This window comes from Chiroxiphia lanceolata, chromosome Z (genome assembly GCF_009829145.1).
Source record: "Chiroxiphia lanceolata isolate bChiLan1 chromosome Z, bChiLan1.pri, whole genome shotgun sequence".
NCBI lineage: Eukaryota > Metazoa > Chordata > Aves > Passeriformes > Pipridae > Chiroxiphia > Chiroxiphia lanceolata.
The window spans coordinates 60,586,148-60,606,197 of NC_045671.1; the positions used below are offsets into that span (position 1 = coordinate 60,586,148).

At 36.7% G+C, this 20,050-nt stretch overlaps 1 protein-coding gene across 2 annotated transcripts in view; it reads right to left on the reverse strand.

Moving 5' to 3' along the window:
* Positions 1 to 387: 387 nt before the first annotated feature.
* Positions 388 to 20,050, reverse strand: part of KCNN2 (potassium calcium-activated channel subfamily N member 2) — a 76,631-nt gene continuing 56,968 nt past the window's right edge. Inside the window, exons 6-10 of one of the 2 annotated variants that reach the window (XM_032676027.1) lie at positions 13,652 to 13,762; positions 11,055 to 11,182; positions 8,557 to 8,565; positions 6,454 to 6,523; positions 388 to 4,597 (exon numbers count right to left, since the gene is read on the reverse strand). In XM_032676027.1, the coding sequence (XP_032531918.1) occupies positions 4,310 to 4,597; positions 6,454 to 6,523; positions 8,557 to 8,565; positions 11,055 to 11,182; positions 13,652 to 13,762 (606 nt within the window). In that variant the 3' untranslated portion in view covers positions 388 to 4,309. The remainder of the gene's footprint in view (positions 4,598 to 6,453; positions 6,524 to 8,556; positions 8,566 to 11,054; positions 11,183 to 13,651; positions 13,763 to 20,050) is intronic. The other variant, XM_032676028.1, reaches the window with a different exon arrangement.

Genomic DNA, 20,050 nt, shown 5'->3' on the forward strand with positions numbered 1-20,050 from the left:
CGCACACTGTGTCTCACCTAAAAAAATCCACTGCGCAGGCTCGAAGGGTAAAGACCTTTCCCAAATCTTCGTTCGCGAAGACTGGCCATACATTCCCAGGCTACAACTGGCTCATATCTAGGTAGCCAGGAGTGGCTAAAATTTGTGTATGTTTCTACTGAAGCAGTTAGATATGCTGAAGCAGAGGTGGGTTTCTGAAAATGAGGCACATTTAGCTCTTTCCTACCTTCCCCATTTTAATTTGTTGCTTCTCACCTCTTAATAAGTATTTTGAATGTGGATTAAATAGGCAGAAAGACTTCAAGGACTTTAATAATTAAAAAAGGGGTATGAACAACAAAAAGTTTGGCAGACGGAGAGAACACACTAATCAGAAAAATCTTCCTTACATTCATAAAATTTATTAAAATTTTTCATATCTTTTAGTTAGGGGAAAAGAGCTTTCAGACAATTTTCATTTTTAATTGATATGGGTAATAAGTTTTATTCTGAATTTTAGACACATTTAAACCGTTTATTCTTTTATGCTTCGATATGCTTTTAGTGTGTGGCATATCAGTTTGAATGTTCACATATGATCTGACATGGAAAGAGTTTTACAATCTGTAAAACAGTATGCCTGTCACCTATTTTTGACCTCTAATGATGACAGTGATTCAGACTCAGTCTGGGGAGCCCTGGTTTTTAAATAGCTCACAAAGAAAGGTATGGACTTCCAGAAGGCATTTCGAGCTTCTAACCTGGATGCTTAACTTTTAGATAGTGAACCTCTCTCCATATCAGATCCTTCCTTACCGAGCAGCAGGAAGAAAAGAAAGGCTGAGTTGCACAAGTCTATCTGGAAAGGTCTGCAGGCTTACAATAGCTAATGATTTGCATTATTAAGAACTGCAGAGCATTTGCAAGCATAATACATATGAATGTGTTATTCTGATCCTGCAAAAAACCTAAATGTAACTAAAAAGCACTGTTTAAATCAATGCACTGAGTTTTAAGCATAGTGAATAGGCCTATTTGTGATCTTGCATTTCAGTCCTTACAAGCAAGGTATCTTTGCTCAGTCTCGGTCAGACTCCAAGGAAACTGATAAATGGAATCAGTGTAGGGAATGCAGTGAAAAGGAGGAGTATAATAGCAACTGAAAGCTGAATTTTCCTATTAGTGAAACTAAGGCAAGAGGTGCATGAAGCTTTACAACTGTAACATGGTAAATATGCCATATGCTTTGAAAAAGAGTCCTTGTCATTTATAAACAATCTTTCAGAGAAAAATCGACATTTAACTATACAGCAGTTTCCAAGATCTGTCATAATGCTATGCTTTCCTTTTAGTGAGCTCATATTCTAACAACACTAAAGGAGTAGGTTTTGGAAATAAAAAATCAGCAATGGAATTTGTGGTACTACAAAAGTCAAACAAGGAAAGATGAAAAGGAATTTTGTGACAGGAGTAAAAAAATCAAACCAAATTGCTTTGTGCTTTTCATAATAGAAGTTTATATCTGTCTTTTCAGGTACTGGATTCACATGTACCACTTAAGCATTTTCTAAAACCAGGTAGTACAAGAAAAGAATCACCTGTACTGAAAACACAGATAAAATATTTGTAGTGAGTTTTAAGGTAAATTAAGACATGGAACTGGACTATTCCATGGTGTCATCACTTCTTGTTTGCTTTAAAAACAAAGACAGAAATCCAAAATAATCTGGCAGGTTGTTACAGAACACTACTGAGGGGGATAGTCCTGATGCATCTCATAGGTGCATAAAGCTGTTGCAAGAATTTAGTAAGTTCAGGCTCCTGAGTCCTAGTGTGTAAAAGAAATTGAGAGGTCAAAGATGACAATTGGTCTTTCACAACAGAAATAGCCAGCTCAATACTTATAGCTGGAACTCAATTAAAATTGAAAGATTGACATGAATTTTCAAAGTGGACTTTTGAAAATTCTTAAAAAAGTTCTTAAAAAATCCTGTTGTGCAATTCAGAGGAGAAAAAAAAAATGGGTCCTACAAAAAATGTTGTAAACAATGACAGAGCTAGTTCAAGCTGACAGGACAAATGGGAATGTATTCAAGCTACAGCAAGTGTATTTCACATTCAATGCCAGGAAAAGTATTCTAAATTAAACACACACAAAAAAAAAGAGAGAAAAAAGAATACTAAAACTTTAGTATTAAAATTCCAATATTATTAATCACTACTTCTAAACCTGCCAGCAGCGTAAAGCAAGTGGCCACATGACCATTCACAATCTCATCTAGTTAAGGACTGGATGAGAAAAGTACTAGCACTATATAATATCCAACTTTTCTTCTGGAAATGAACTTCATAAAAACAAAAGCAGAACAGCAAATACTATGCATACTGCTTGTTATTTCCAGTCACAAAATACCACAGTCTGTAAATAAGGCACACCAAAGGCATGCAACTGTCCTGCTCTAGGTGGGAAAATACTGCAAAGTCATAATCTTTCTGAAGGACATAACAAGTGTTGGAGAAATTCTTGTCCTTTTCATAAACATGCAATGCCTCTGGATGTCACTTACATTCATCAGTTATACATTTATAGCACCAGAAAAAGGAGATCCTTTAATTTAAATGGACATAAAGTGTTTGCTGTTTTTCAGATTATGTATTTGGTTTGGGAAATTACAGTTGCTGGAGAGAACAGCTCTTCTGTCTTGTCCGGCAAGGCTCTGGCATGACTTCCTGCATTACTCTCTCCTGCCTGTTCTAACTGACCAGAACTCACAGTGTCTCGTAGAGCAATCTGCAATTCTTTCAACGTGCAAGTTAGTTACTTCTAGGTAGACATAGTATTCCTTGGAAACAGTCAGACAAGTCTACTTGTTCAGGTACAGCGTCACCCTTGTCTGTAAATTGGGGGAGGGGCAGACTGGACTAGCATATTTCATAAATAGCAAGTCCTAAAAAATATTTCATAAAGTCAAATAATTTCCTAACTAGGAATTGTGAATGCAAGTTGCATACGCTGAGCATTTAAGCTTACCTAGTTTTGCTACTCTGGATAAAAACCAGGAGATAAGTCAGTCAGAGCCTTTTCACAAGTGCCTACACTATGCTTTGTGGTTAGTTTGTGTTTGTGTTTTGATTTGTGTTTTTTTTTTTTTAATAAAAGCAGGAGACCTTATTTTTTGTTCATGAAAGTAAAGTACTACAGATACCAGAGTGCCATAACTCCTGTCTACTGCTGGCTTTTTACAAGTATTTTTGGAAATATTGCTAAAAGTGTTTTGCTAAGCTTGACTGCATAGCAAGAACCATGGGGCTTACCCAAATATAATGTATACAGAACACTGTGCTGCTATCACACAATTGTGTATACTGCAAGTCTGTGTGTCAATCATTCACTCCAGAAACATTAAACACAAAGAAGGGAGTGAAGAAAGTAGCAACCTAACACTTTCAAAACCCAAAGAGCATTATTAGGAGACTTCAGGATTGAAAGTGATGCTTTTGATCTGGACATACTTACCTGGCATAATTGTGAGACTCTGAATAGATAAGCAGGAATTTCGCCTGTGCTTCTTGCATGCCAGTAGCTTTACAAATAGTCAGTTTAAAAGATCATTGCCACAGGCATTGCTTAAATAATTTTATATACATAAGTATATATGTATAATCTATGTCTGTGTGTGCGTAACAATGCATGGTAAACAAAAGCCCCAAGATTAAAAATCCCCATAGATCACTTCATGATTTATTTTCTAGGATAAATTATATTTTTAATTAATCACTTCAGAAATCGAAGCTGTCAGTGACCTTTTAAAATTACTATACAGATACAGCACACTTTTAGATTAATATTGATTTTTTTCCCCCTCCACTGCAAGCAAAGTTTAGACAATCAGCTTTCATACTAAGAAATAATTATTAAGCTTCACTTTTTTTTTCCTTAAAAGTTCATAATTAAGCCTTTTGATTGTGAGCTTTTTTTTGGTTGTTAAGTCCAAGTAACCAAGCAACTATGTGCAGAAATTAACCTTTTTATTATATTATGTACTTTAGTAGTAAAGCTTGTTTGAAGTGCACAAATAAAAAGTTAGTGAAATTACAGGAAGAACAATCTAATATAGCGATAATAGGTGCATTCACTGTGCATCTGAGAGGAGGAGGGGGAAAAAAGAAGAGTTTTCACTCATTTTGGCCTAAAATGTATTCAGGTTTCCAGGATTCTGACATCAGAACCCAGATAACACTGGCTAGAACCATAGGGCTTTACAATAAAAGCTAAAATATTGACCATATGATGGCAAAAAGTCTTTATTTGCAGTTAACTTAGTCTCTTCTAGCTACTCTCTGATGAAGTTGGTGGTGCTGTGGAGGATGATCTCCTTCTTCTTGACAAAGATCGTGATCGTTCAGCACTGTAGGCAACATGCTTATCATAATTTTGTACTTGAGCCTCGAGGAATTCCCTCTGTTGCTGGCTGATTGTCTGGCTAATCAGTCCAGGGAGAGCTTGAATGCTACCAATTAAAGTTTCCAGTTTAGTTTCCAGAGTAACAATTCTCTTCTCAAAATCTTCGCTTCTTTCATTTAAGTCAGAAATCATGTCATACATGATGTTTTGAGTCTGAAAGAAGAAGGATGTAAATAAAAGTTTAGAGAGACCTTACAAGTATTGTAATAAGTAGCACAACTCTACAAGGCTTTGTAAATGTTTTGCACCTCACAAAAAAAAGGATGTGAGTTTTATAATAATATCTAGTCTTGTGACATAATTTTCCTTGTAGATTAAACTACAGTAGAATAAACTTTCCACTAAATCTGTTGAGCATAAATGCAATAAATTTTGAATAGCATTCTAGATGTCAAAGTCTAAATGCAATAAAGGAAAGACCAAACACTTTTTTGAAAGTCAGGTGCTTGGCAGTGCACCAGGCTAAGCTTTCTGAGCAGTCAGTTCTGTAAGCCACCAGCAGACTGATAGCTCCAAAGCTGTGCTTCATCTTTGACTGTTCTTGACTTGGGTTTTAGACACATTCTTCTAAGTAGAACACAGATGTTATTTATTTACTCTCTCCTCAAACTGAGCAGGTTTTCTTGAATTGGTAGCAGGAGTAGCTGAGTGGACTGGTTTTGAAAGGTAGCACAAGGAGTAAAAACTCAATTATATGCTTCTTTTTTCTGCATTCCTCAATCTATCTTCCCTCCAAAAAAACCAGTTTGGTTACAGTAAGTATATAGAGTGCACTTTAAAATGCCATAGTGGTCAGTAAAAACATAATCTGAAATGTATTATTTCATAGCGAGTTGTAGTTGCTTAAAAATAATGACTGAATTTCTGCCTCATAGACTGAGACTTCAGCTTAATTAAACTAGAATTAAAACTGATGTAATTCAGTAGTCAAACTGGTTGAAGTTTATAAACCATCCAAAGGGAATGACTGACTGCCTGAAGTGTAAAGCACTTCAGCATCACAGGGGTGTTGATAACCCATTTCTCTGCCTTCTGTTTCAGGATGCTAGTATAACCCTTGAAAGAGAAACAGTCTATAATAAATAGTATCTTAAAAGTCCTTAGCAGTTGCCAGAAGCATTAGACTGAATTACATTTTCACAAACTGAAGTGTCAGGTGGTTCTGCATAGCAAGAGAATAATGAAAACTGAGGAGTTTAATCTCTGCTTTGATGCACTTTGAGTCAAGGAGGATTTTGATGTAAATGAAAAGGTGTACAAGAAACCCTTAGGAAGAGCTTGTTAATGCCTCATATTAAGATCACAGTAACCATTAAATATTGAGGTCTAATGAGAAATCTGAAAAGGTATCAGCTCAGACCTCTAGCTGTCTAGTTACTATTTTATATTAATGACAAATCCCGGCAACAATAAACAAGCAGCCTGCAACTGAATAGCCTCTTTTACCTCAAATTAAATGGTTTAAAAAATATTAATAAAGTCTTATGATGGATTGGCAAAGTAGGCAGCTATTACTCATTATAAAAACTTAAATAAATGCAAGCTTAAACTTATCGAAAGTCACTGCTACCTAAGACAACAGGAACAGAAAAGCTCTAATTCCAGTCTAGGTGGGGGCTGCGTACCACAGTCGCGTACAGCACAGTCACTATCACCAGATGGTAAATCTCTTTACTACACAGCACTACACCACTACAACCCACTCACAGTTCAGCATTTACCATGACCACTGCAGTCACTTCAGGAGCTCTTATGATCAGCCTCTCAATTGTGAAGTCTTTTTCAAATGTACAAAAAAATAAATAAATACAGTGTATTCAAACTTTGGTCAGAATCATAAATAAGACATTTCATTCAGTAGGTGCTACCACAAAACACACACATATTTTCATTTGCTACAAATAACAACCTTGTCAACAATATTTGTATGTATAATGCATAACATTTTCACTTATGAACTCTTAATTTTGAAAGGATGAATGTTAAAACAACAGTAACTGCCTACTAACCTTTGCCAGGTCCACCAAAGTGTTGGCTTGATCGTTCAGTTTCCTTTGTTCCATTTTTACACTTCTTAATCTAAAAAGTGGAATTTTAAGTCAGATATTTTTTGTATGTTGCCATACTAGGATTTCTAAAGAGCATGCACAAACTTACAGGAGCAAATAATTGCACGGACAATGCCTTGACTACTTTGTGTAGAGTCAGAATTGGTCATGTGCCTACTACAATGAGAAGCATGCTTCTTCAACACCGCAAAAAAGGAAAGAGCAAGGAAATGTGATGTCCCTGAGAATACCATTTGCCATGGTCAAAGTTGAATTCAAAAAAGGAGATAACAGTTTATCCAGACTACATGAAAGAAAGCCAAAACATTCCCCAAAGCCTCAGTATCGTGACAAGTAGATATAGGAAGAAACATAGAACAACTGGTTTTTTGTCATTATTGTTGTAGCAATCAAGAATCTTCCCATGCCTACATGACTAGATACAGGTATTAGCCCTGTTCTGTCGGAAATGGATTGGGTTAGCAGGTGTTTGAACCTGATGGAAATACAGTGATAAGTGAGTTTCTCCTTACTTTAAATAGAACTTCCATCTTACCAGCAGCTAAATAACCAACATACTTGCCAATACATTTGATTTTCTTAGATAATTTGTGAATCTAAAAATGATTACATTTTCAATTCACATCAGACATTCCTTTGCAATGCACAATTTAAACTACAACACTGAAAACTATGAAAGAAGCAGCAAGGGTATATTTTTTTCTTTCATGAGTACCCGTCTGCATTATTATTAGTTATGCACATTCTTTGAAAGACATCAACACATGACCTTTCTCATGTGTTCCCTGATACAAAGCCCATATTCTCCAAATTAACTACCACAGGAGTGGTTTGTAGATGTGATTTCCACAAATAAGCAATTTCTGCCTTAAGTACGAGTCATTTGTTCAACATTTCAGAACAGACAAATACTTGGACTTTCAATGACTTTTCTGGTGGCTGTTCTAAGCAGAAAATAGCATTTTTCAAAAACAACATGTAATTTTATAAACAATGTGTGATAAGATACCATTTCAGTCAACTAGGATGTCAAAGGCCAACCAAGATAACAATTTGGTTAGCTGTCAAATGGAAGTAAGTTTGGCAGCAGGTGGGTTGCCAATGCATTCTCCGCCCATTTCTCAGTGATGGTATTACTTTGAAAGCTAGTTTAAAGAAAGCTTTATTGAAGATATTCCAAAATTAGAAAGTTTCTGTTCATATCTTAAGTTTACAAGCATTTCCTTTCATATCTAGACTAACCGCCATGGGAAAATAAGTTGTGGAGAGAGAAATATAATCTAAAAATATATTTTTAAAATAAATGGAAATAACTCTGTTAAGGTAGAAATGAACTGTTAACATAAAACTGGCATTTCAATGGCTTGTTACTTGAATGTCATATGCTCTTCCTCCCCTGGAAGCTTCTTTCAGAGCACAACATAAATGCAAACTGTAGGAATGGTGCTTTCAGAGGCTATAAGATGGAGTTTTTCTAAAGCAAAATTATGGAGGAGCCTCCAAGGCATGGAATTATATCATTACAGTCTCAGAACAGAGTAATTACTTGAAGGTGAGCACATAAGGATTTGACTGGAGAATGATAACCCCAGTGTTTTGGTGAGCATCTCTCAAATAATTTGCAGAACGTGTTTTCTGCTTTTCTTAAGATTCATTGACTCATTTGTTTGACATTTTAATTTTCAAATTCCAGGAAATCCACTGTTATTGTAGTAATACATGTACCAGTTGACAACAACATGATAATTCTCCATGGTAACAAACACAATACTTATCACAGGCTGTAAGAACTTACAAGTAATGGCAAGTCTTTAGCTGCAGCAGCCAGATTTAAAGAAAAACATCAGACTTTTACTCTTAAATTCATTAAGAGAAAATTTAGATTCAATGAACATCACTTATCACAGAAAAAGATCATGATTCTGGATCGCATTTCCACAGTAGCAATCAGACCACTGAAGTTCACAAATAAAAACTCTAATTTTTGCATGCAGACAGTGGTAAATTCTGCAAATTTAGAAAGGAACAGCTTATACAACTTACTTCCGAGCTCTATTTTCATTTTGTTGAAAAAAAAAAGACAAAACAAAAGAAAACAAAGTGTAAAATATACTAAAACAACCAGATGAGCACAGTGGGCTCGATTCAGCAGGGGGAAAGTCCTAGAGGTTCCTACTTCTTTCAGTCAGCTGTCTGAAGAGTCTAACTCACTTGCATTCATGATGAAGGAACTTGCAATATCTTCAAACCTTCCCATTAATTATGATCTGCAGATTTTCTTATTCATACATTACATAACATGCCTTTTAATGTTACCATTTAGATGATTACACCTTCATGTTATCTAGTGTGCATGAGAAGCAAAAAAGACTCAGACCAGCTGAAGGCATTTTAGAGCTGTGACCATGACTTTGAGACTGTTACCATGATCTGCTCTGGTTTCTTTTATAAAACTGGCCCTGCAGTGTCACTCTTTTTATTTCTGTCTCCAGTGAAATGGTTGGAAAGATGAAGGAGAGGGACCAAACAAAACTTAAGAATCCAGATAGAAAGACAGAAAATCATAAGTCAAAATGTTCAAAGATGCAAAGGGATAAAATATTAATTTGCATCCATCTACTCAGCTACATTAGGAAGAAAACAAACTGCTAGAGCAATGTTTTCATCCATGGTGCATCCTTCAGCATATTGAGAAAATTCTCTTTTGTTAATTTGTTTTCTTAAATACAAAAGTTTTGGGGCTAGCGTCCAAAGTGCTAAAGGAAAGAGGGAAGTGATTAACATAGCTGTTCAAAGTCTAGCTGTCACAGACAGGAAAAATTACTGTTGCCACCTTCTTCACCCCACCTAACCAATTAATTTTTAAGGGAGGTGCAGAACAACACTTTACATCCTGCAGAGCTCTTGAATGATATATAAAGCTGGAGATCGAGCCTGTTGTGCTTTTTAGATTCTTCTCCGAACATATGTGTGCATACACACAGACACACAGGCAGACACACGTACAGACAAAATAAATAGCCAAGTTAGAATGTTAATAACCTTTGCAATCAAGGATTCAAGTCCAGCAAAGGATGCACAGGACATGCCATCCTCTCTCCCAGAACCCCTGCCACTCCACTCCGCTTCCCAGTCCTTATAAGCTAAGCAGGATGACCAAACTGGGAAAATATACCTTTTACATCCACATAAAAATGCCTCAACTTTTGTTGTATTTTTATTTCTTGAAGTATTTCCACTATAGCACAGTGGCATCTACCCCTGCAAGTTTGCTAAATATAACAGTAATCAAGGTTTACAGAATACTTCACACTTTAAGCTTAGCTACCCTTTGCTTTAAAAGATTGCTATGAAACAGAGAAAGAAAGGGTTACCCTAAATATACTAATATGAAATGTGTTAACGTGACCTTTTCTTCCTGTTTTCCCTGCAAGATGACACATAGATGTTCATTTCATGATGGATGCTTGCTTCCTCCTCTTCACTAGTTGGCTTAGACATAGACTGACACTTAAAAGTTATCAAACCATGAGTTTGAAATTAAATTTATTTAATTTATCTACATCTCCCCTGTATTTCATGGGAACTAATTTCATAGGCTGTACAAATGGCTGTCACAGATGGGGACAACAGAACAGACAAATAGGTCCTGACCATTCCTCAAGAATCCTGGTTCCTGGAGATGAAAGCCTCTTTTTTTTGTTTGTCTTTTCCTCCTACGTAGTTCAAGGAAGAGTAATTGAACCATTGTGCAATTCTGATGATTTTGATGTGCTTCATGACAAATATGTACAACAAATGTTAGATAAATACTTATAGTCTGGTAATACCATGGTACAGCTTAATCCTACTGGTTTTAGGTCTCAGGCTCGTTTTCACTCCCTCAGGAAGAGGGAAGAACTCATTTCAATAATGCCAGAGGTGCTGAAAGGTCACATGACTGTTGGCACATACTCCCATTTTCTAGAACAGATGTCAGGGGTCATAGCTGACATACCAACATTTGATCTTATGCACTGAGAATACACAGCGGAGAGATGGAGAGACAGAACTAAATTCTGTTGGGCTGTGCAATGATGCTGGGCTCATGGGCTCTCTTCTATCACATAATTCTGATTTTAAAATACTAAAACACCTACTACAAAGAAAACGGTTTTTATTTTCTTCTGTCTATTGTAGCTTGCATCTTACTACCTGTAACCAAATGAATAACAAAAAAGGATAGTTTTAGTGGCAAAGAATAAAAAAAGTCTTAGATAATTCAAGAAGCATGGGAAACTTCTTAAAAAACATTAACAAGTTTATATGGAGATTAACAGCCAGCATACCTTTTATTCACTGTAGGCAGGTAATATAGTAAAACCTTATCTTTGCCTTATTCTTAACAGAAAAATCAACAATCCTCTACAAAGGGAAGGGAATGGCGGGGGGAGAGAAAAGAGGGGCAGGATGGGACATGGGGACTAAGAGTGACTATGAGGGAAAAGGAAACTAACAGAGAAAACACCTTGACAGGAAAATGAAAGCAAAATAGTACTTACTGATGAATAGCTTGCAAGAATTTGCGCTGATGTTTCCTTACTTTTGCATGGTCTATCTTTTTAACCAGCTTTGTGTTTTTATAAATTAACCATGTTTCCCTGAGTACATTGGCCGCTGCATTTTTCACCTGTTTAATAAAAGAAAAACACCAAGCTGACAAAAGTAGTATTGCGTTATGTTTCCACTTTTCTGGTATAACCTCTTTCTAAAGCTCTTAACATGCTGCCTTAACTGTGGGAAGTAGGTACATCAAGAAGCTGCAGCAGTGAGGGGAGCAAGCAATAACTGGATTAAGGGGACTGCTGAGTGATTTCCTTATTACTTATAGATGTGATATTGGGATCAAATCTTTTTGCATCCCAGAATAATTTTTCCCTCTTCAGAGACTTAGCACTGTTTGGTGTTTATGGCAATATAAATTACAGTGAAGAAATATTAATGCATTATCTGTATGGTAAATAACTGCATTTAATAGGACCATAACATTTCTCTCTTTCTTGTTCTATGGTTAGTACCTCTTAATTCTTTTAGGAATACAATAGTCTTTTAAGCTTCCAGAGCTGTTTAAACAGGTTAGGGGTTTTTTTTGTTTGTTTGGTTGGTTGGTTGGTTTTTTATGTTTATCTTGTTTCTTTTTTTATTATTCTCTGAGAAGATGAAAAAATATCTTGTCAATTAATGTGGACAGAGTTATATTTCATAAGTGATTTCATTTTTTTTAAATGTGGCTTTCCATAAAATGTTAAAGGTAAGAGTACCTACATTTCTTTTTTAGGTCCTCCAAAAATTTCACTAATGCTTGAAAACAACAGACAAATAATTTCAATGAAATGTTGATTAATGGCAGAATGACTAGGTAACTTGCAAAGCAAAAATGTTTTTATTATTCATCTTTATTTTCTCTCTCTCCAGCTTTACATCATTCCAGTCACTGCAGTGTCAGAGCTAAGTCAGCATCTAAGTAAAGGCACTGCAGGAATGTCATGCAATAGCTCTTCCCAGCAAGAGGTCCCCATCTGTAAGTGGGTTCCTGTAAGTGTTGGAGAACCTTAGTCCTCTAGTGGGAGCACACTCACATTTTAGAGAGCTCCTCACAGTCTCTAACAAGCTCTTACACTTCCATAAGGTATGGCTGTCTCCAGGACGTGAAGAAAGCTCTCTAGCACCTGCACAACTACTTGTGACCCAATGCGCCTCTCGGATTTGTTTACTTGGTTTGTTTTCTATGTGCTTCAAGTTTCATGAGTTTGAAGCTACCAAAGCACCACTTGGATAACACATTAGACTGATATTTAGATTTTTATGAAGAACAGTGGAATAAAATAAACTTCAAAAGTCACAAATGAACACCAGACTCAAGATATGGCCAATCTCTACAAAACCTTCTTTTCTTCTGAAAGACATTATGAGCTCAGCTGCCAGATTACACTAGAAAAATGACTGTTAGGAAAGGACAAATTGTGTTCTGCAGTCTAATATCTGCAGTCTTAACCGACTGTAGTAGGAGTGTAACTCAACAAGATCAGAAAAACACCTCCTGTCAGACACCCTTTGTACCTATACAACTGCCTTCCCACTCAGTCTTTCCCCACTGTCACTGCTAAGAGATCCAGGCTGCTAGCGGTAACCAGCACAGAAATGAGAGAGACAGCACAACCAGAGCAGTGTGCTGAGAAACACAGCATGTGTTTCTCAGCACACTGCTGACACAGCTCTCCACAGCACTGAGGGAGCTGTGCTGAGGAGGCAGCCACCCTCCTCACCTGGAGCAGAACTGTTGTCTCCATCTCAGGCACTGACATCCCTCTGCACCCATCAGTAAGAAGAAACTCTGCTGAGTTACTATTGTGGGTATACTGACCTTTGCCTCCACATTGGCTCTTCTCAATAATGAAGATTAAACAAGTTGAGTGGACTGTGCAGCCACTACTCATTTTCTTGTTCTCTCAACACTGACCTGTCTTATTTAAGTAAATAAGGTTTCCGACTACCTTGTTTGCTGCATTTTTTTTACTTTAAAATATTTTTATAAATATTAATGATTTCTATTTTTTTAAAAATAATCTCTTCTAAAAACACTATATACAAACATCTTTCAGGGCCCTCTAGTACTATATGCTGCTAAATAAACCTGTGTTGAATAAAAAAAAAAAATGGGAAAGATTGTCTTCCTCACAAACCCTGAATATATTGTTTCCTTAGAACATCTCTCACAGCTTGAAATTCTTGGATGTATTGGACATTTCATCTATTTTAGCTTAAAAAAAAGTTATATTCTTCTCATATGCCACACAAAAGGTTTTAGTTTAATATAATAGCCTAGTTTCACTGCACTTAACTGATGGTTACACCAATTATCTTCTAGCTACAAGGAACCTCTAAAGAACATTCAAATCCTCTAAAGTTTCTGAGAACTCAGTTTTCTCTGAGTTGCCCTCAATTCAGAGAAAAACTCAAGGTATTCAATTTCTACTCTTTCAAAATCCCACTCATGAAAAGTTCATCAGGAGAATTGAGTAGGAGACTACTTAAAACAAATGCAGAAATAAATTAATACACATTTCCTTTTCAGTTGTGAATATAAAGTGTGACTTACTCTTTTAGTTAGCTGGGTGTCCATCATGAAATTATGCACATGTTTTTCAGCTTTGGTAAGTTCTAACTTCCTTGCCACCACAGCTACCACCAGTGCAGTGCACCCAGCACCCTGGAAACAATAAAACAAACCCCCAAGGTGTTACTACTGTATTTTGCAGAGTTTTGAGAGCAAGTTTCTCCTTTGCTGTAGAAGTATGGCAGGCATCAGGTGATTCATCCCTGGTAAATACAGTGAACATGCTACAGCTATTTCATTTCAGAGTAATATGAAAAGTCAGTAATTACAGGCTGGTAAACTGTCAAAGCACCAAAATAATTAGTGAGCAACACCATTTGAAAGTTCTACTTTTTTTTTTTTTCTGCAGGGATTGAAAATTTGAACACGTCCCATTTCTAATGCATAAAATAATTAGTGAGCAACACCATTGGAAAGTTCTACTTTCTTTTTTTTTCTGCAGGGATTGAAAATTTGAACACGTTCCATTTCTAATGCATAAACAAAGGGGGTGACCAAAACAAATTTTAAACCCTAGAATATTAGTAAATAAATGCTGTTCTTAAAAATTTCCTCAAGGTTACAGCAATTGCTAATGAAGAAATAAGATTAGATTAGTATTTAGCACACATACACAAAAAGAAAAGTTTTCATAGGATTTTAGGGCCTAAAAATAATAATAAAATTAGTATTTAATCACCTTAGTGTGTTTTCCTGTTGTTCTATGAGTCTTTCAGCAATCTTTTCCTATAGTATTTCTGCTTATCTTATTACCACTTAAAATAGCACACATACATGAGACCATTTCTTCAAAACTTGGATGGAGAAAATACCAGTTTTTTAATTTATGCTGTCTATATGTATGCACATTCATGTATATACATGGACATGCATGTACCCAACAGGACAATGCCAGTAGGTTCCTGTCCCTTTGAAATGACAGCTGTCTTTATCAACATCACAAATTTACATGCTTCTTTTTTTTGGAGTGGTGAAAAGGAAAGGAGGCTGAAATGAGCCAGGTAGTAAGAAGCAGTGTATATTATACACATCTAGAGGCACAATTTACTTTACATTATTTATAAATTCTGCTGCCTGAGTATTTATTTTTTTATAAATGAATTTTTACAAGTTGATTTTAAAAAGGCATAAAAATCTCATTGAATATATAAGGCTGTGTTTAACCTGCAGATTCAGTCCAATCTAGTTGTCATTGCACTTGTGTTAGTTACACTTCAATATAAAGCAATCTCTCACTGCACATTGAGGTCTACCACATTTTCATTCACAGAACTTTCTTCTACTCATTCTGTATTTCTCCCAAAAATCTATTTTCTCTCTGTCTCCCACCTCTATAACTGCCTTATTGTCTCCAGAAAATACAGAAGAAATCTCTTAATCTAGCTTCCAAAATACAAAATCCATTAACAAACACATAAAGACTGCAAAATAATTAACTCATTGGAAACCTTTATTCACATAGTGTCCTCAAAAAAAATTAATCTTGTCTCTCTCTGCACTTACTGAGGCACACAATGAATTTTGTGAAAGCCTCCAATTAATTATTTCTCCATTCCCCTGGTAGATTGTTCCAAGAAATCCATCTGCTCCCTCACAAGCACCTAATCCTCTGCAATTAGTCGTCACCTACCAAGGCTTCTTGCTGCAACAGCTCTCAGCATTCCCTCAAATGAGTCCCTTGTAATTTTGCTGCATTTCCTGCTTCTCTCCTGTTCTCAATACTAAGCCTTCTAGCTTAGCAGTTCTCTCTCCCTCTCTTCTCCAATCCTGTGTAAACAGAATTTCATGGCAAGTTACTTGAAGTCTTGCTCCATGAGACAAGTCATAAATGGGGCTAAAAGCTTCTTTGCTTCTCCAGTTCCCATTAACAGTTAAAAAGGAAGAAGACAGCCCAAGTGGCTCAAGGCTAAGCACTGCAGGAATCCACTGAGCCTTCTGGGAAGAGGACTAGGCAGGACATGCTCTAACATATGCGCTATCTCCCCAGGAAAGAGACAACACTCTTCTTTGTGTGCAAATAAATGAATAAATTATCCCATAAAACACCAAGAAAATGAAGACAAAAGCAGATACCTTTTGGTCCAGCATGCCAGGAGAATCAGGGCCAGATGTTGATTTAATGACATAACTGGAGTTCTGCATGCTTACAGCAAGAGCACTAAAATGGCACGGCTTATTAATACAGACCCCACTGGCACAAAACAGCTGTTTATGCAAATTAACTGGGGGAGAGAAATACTCCCAGTCCCCCTCAAAAAGGCTAGAGGAATGGTGACCGGCAAAAGGAGTTTGGTTTGAGCTGAAAGTGTTCCAGATTCTGTGATTAACCCTCCTCCTTTTTCGAGTGACACAGTTGTAAGGGCCCAACGCTGTTAAAAAGAGTAGCTTTATGTCTCACGTGAAATATACTGCCTGCAGCAGCACAATACTGTCATGAATAAGCTATGACAACCACCTTTATGGTGTACATGCACTCCTATCTTCCTCATCTCCAGAAAAGCTTATTGTGATGGCAAGGTATTCTAGATTCAGGTTATTCTAGATTCTTGGTTTTGTGGTGTATGGTGGGATCTCAGGATATGTAAATGAGCTCTCATTCTATTTCTGCAAAAGTAGGACGTATTATACTATCTGCATGTTTACATTTTGCAGTACCTTGAAGGAAAAAAAATTAACCTCATAACAGCATACAAAAATTATGGAAATTCCTCTTAAACTACATGATGCTAGTTAATACTTTATGTTACAGTGCTCTTTCATATTATATGCCTCTTCCTCAGGAGCTCAGCATTGTTAAAAAGACTAAGAAAGTGAGAATTATTCAAAATTGCAGAAACTAAATAAAAGTGATACAGTTACTTTAAAATGGTAGCATTGTAAGAAAAATACTTTCCAAGTTTTTTGAATATCCTGATTCACGTGAAAATCAGTAGCTCAGCTCATATGCTCAGGTTTTTTCTTATATCCATACTATGTAGTGCATCAGCTAATTATTTATTAAAATTATTTAGTGTAAGTAAAAGCACCATAATAATTATTTCAACTACAAGAAGGAATTTTTAGAGAATAAAATTCCACAAAGTCTTATATCTGATTACTGCATTTTATAATTTCCAACATCATTTCTTTTATCCTGTTTTGAAGTAAATAATACAGTAAATCACTGCATTAAGCTCTTGCTTAACTTTCAGGGGAATTATATATAATACAAAGAAAATGAAAAAGGTAGGAATGCGTATATTTTTGAGTATCAAAGCAGCAATTAATGCTATTTGGAATTTGCAGTCCTTAGTCAGTCCCCTGTCCACCTCTTGCATTACAGAGTTATTGTAGTGCATTTTGACTTGGTAAGCTGCCTGATTTTAAGGGCACTTAGGACAGAAATTATTCCAACACATGCAGTGTAAGCAAATTGGTCAAACCAAAGTTAAGGTTTGACTATATTGCTCATTTGCCCCATTTAATGGAAACAGGCAATAACAGAATTGACCGTCCATTAATCTGATGACCATCAAGTACTCTATGGTCAAGTGTTTGCCAGCAATCATCAGTTTTAAAAGCTAATGTACCTGAATTTTTCTATTTTTCAGAAATCATGCACAAGCTGAACCAACTTATCTACTATGCAAGAGAAGCCCTTAAAGATTATTTAAAATAGGCTTCCTTAAAACAACAAGATCAGGACTCCACTGATGAGTTGAGCAATGCTTATTTCCTATTTGCACAGATTGGAACATGAAGCACATGAATCTCACCCTGAATGCATAGTATTTCTTGCTTGATGGGAAATGTTGCATATTAGTATACAGGAAAAGCAAGAAGTCTGAAAATAAACATATTAGACATCCTCAGTCTTCCAGCTGAGCAAAGCAACAAACTCTGGACTGCACAGTGACACCATATCTCTGATGGTGACATAAAACTTGCATCTGTGAGCAGTACAGTCTTGTAGTTTACAATCATTTACACAGGACAAAACTCCCCTTGACTGTCAGTCTATTCAGCTGTTTTCCTTTATGAAAACACTTTGAGGTGTCTGCAAACAACCTGAGGACATTATTTGCATCTTTAAGTCTAAATATGTTGTTCCTGTTCAGGACAAACGATGCCTAAAGTTCAAATGCTCATGCAGGCAAGTAATAGTCTGTGAAAGCCATCCTTCAGTACCCTCTTTAATGCCTGTAATCCAAAGCAAATTTACCTGATAGAAGTGTAAGTAGAAGTGTATGTGGACATCTGACTCACATACATACCGAGGTACTTGTTAAACAGTAGTAGGCTAATCATTTTCCTTAAAAAAAAATGAATGGAAGGATGGACTAAATTGAGGGGAAAGAAAATAATGTCATCAGACATCAGCTTCTTGGTATCAAGTCCATGCTATTTATAAAGAGAAAGAGAAGAAAGGTGAAATTAATTGTATTTAAGTTATACTTTAAATTTAGCAAAATTTGAACAAAATGCTTAAACGTGCTCCTCATAAAAAAAGCACAACTATTACTTGGTGTTATCTTTCACTTTACTCTCCAGCATCATGAACTACAACTTTCCCTACCCATCCACACAGTGTCTTCTCTTGGCACTTAGTTCTGAATTATGCAACTCTCAGCTGCTTTAAAAAAGCAAATTATCTCTTAGATACATCAGAAATTGCTACAATGGTTATTTCCTTTGCCTGTCATTTTTACTATGTTACTCTGCACTGTGTTCATCTATTCCCTTCTCTATGGCATCACATACAGAACATTTGCCCTCAGTTGCAATATCTTACGGCCCCTCATGGATTCGAGCTTTAATAAGCTCTTTCAGACAAAGTCCATTCCATCATCTATTTACTCAGGAAAAGCTCCCTAGAAATATAAATAAATCTAATATATAGTTTTCTTTCAAATTCCTCCCCTTCTTTTCTAGAAGGGGAGGAATTTCTTACTACAAGGCCTTGCACAGCCACTGAAGGTACATCAGATTCTGGTATGCCAAGATCACTTGTTCTGATTCTACATGAACCCTCCTTGTTCCCCACTCTACTCGCTCTATGGGGATAGTAAACTGTTCAGGAATTTGGACTATGTATTTCTGCTGTCTTTATACAGTACTGGTGAAAAGACAATGCAGAAAGAATCGTGCCTTGCAGAATATACCACCTAAGGAGTCTTTCTGCTGTGCCTTTTGCAATCGGACATGCCTGTCTTGTACTGGCCTCGTAAGCCACCAGCGCGCTTGTAACAAACATGGATAGAGCCCTCCTAAATCTTCGTTCACGAAGCCTAGCCATGATGATACAGTACTGGTATCAGTTGGATCAAGTCTTAAGAGCCCTGAAGTGCTACAAGAATATAAATAACAATAAATAAAGATGGTAGATCTATATTATCAAATTACAGTGTATACATCATACTAGACCTGACATTGTGTTTTTTTCTCCTTCAGATCCTGCTGTTGATCGACAAAATTATGTATCAATATACTTACTATATATCAGCTGAGATGCCTTTTGCAGTCCAATCAGTCCTCTGTTCTCCTCACTCATGCAGCCCACCCTGAGCTTTCTGCTGCTATCAGCAGAATCATCACACCAAAGCTTACTAACGTAGAGCTGCTAAAGAGAATTTTACACTATGGTAAACCACAGTAGACGCAGCCACAGCAGACAGAAGGAAAAAGCTGGTATTTCCCAAAGTACAGGATGAGAGTGAGGCTACAAAATCTGGATCAAGATCATGCCTTTACTACCAATCACAACCGCCAAGACTGAGGGTACACATTGGTGCGATACAGTGACTGCAAAACTGCACGGTTCAGACTTCAGTGAAGTCTAGCATTTACATCTAGCATTTTGGTAAAAGCCTAGTTTTAGCGATAACCAGAGAGGTGCTTCCAGCTGTCCAACTAAAGGTTTATGTAAGACAAATAAAGCTTAGCATTGGCTGCATTTTCACTTAGTACCGAAAGCAGCACGTGGTCAGTAGAGAAACCCTGTACTCCTTTAAGTAAATGCCTCTGGCCTTTTCACCTGGTTCTTTCTTTGATAAAGTTCCAAAATACCTTTACAAGACAACACTGAATTGAGCCATTTCTGCAAACACCTGAAGGTTATATACATGCCTGAAGGGTGCTATTGGTGAGAAGGGAAGCAACACTGTGTATCAGTGACTCAGTTGAAAGTCTCCTGACAGCTTTGTTTTACTGGACTGGAAGCAAAGTACAGTCTTTAGTGGTGTAGGTGTCAGAAAAATGTCCTGCTATACTTGCCTGTAGCTGAAAGAAGGCAGTTGCCACATTTCTTGCTCACTTCCCTTGGGATCCACTGAGGGACAGAGAAGGTCCGCTTTGCAGACATATGGTTCTGGTGGGAAATTTATCTCTGCACCAGAAAAGGCA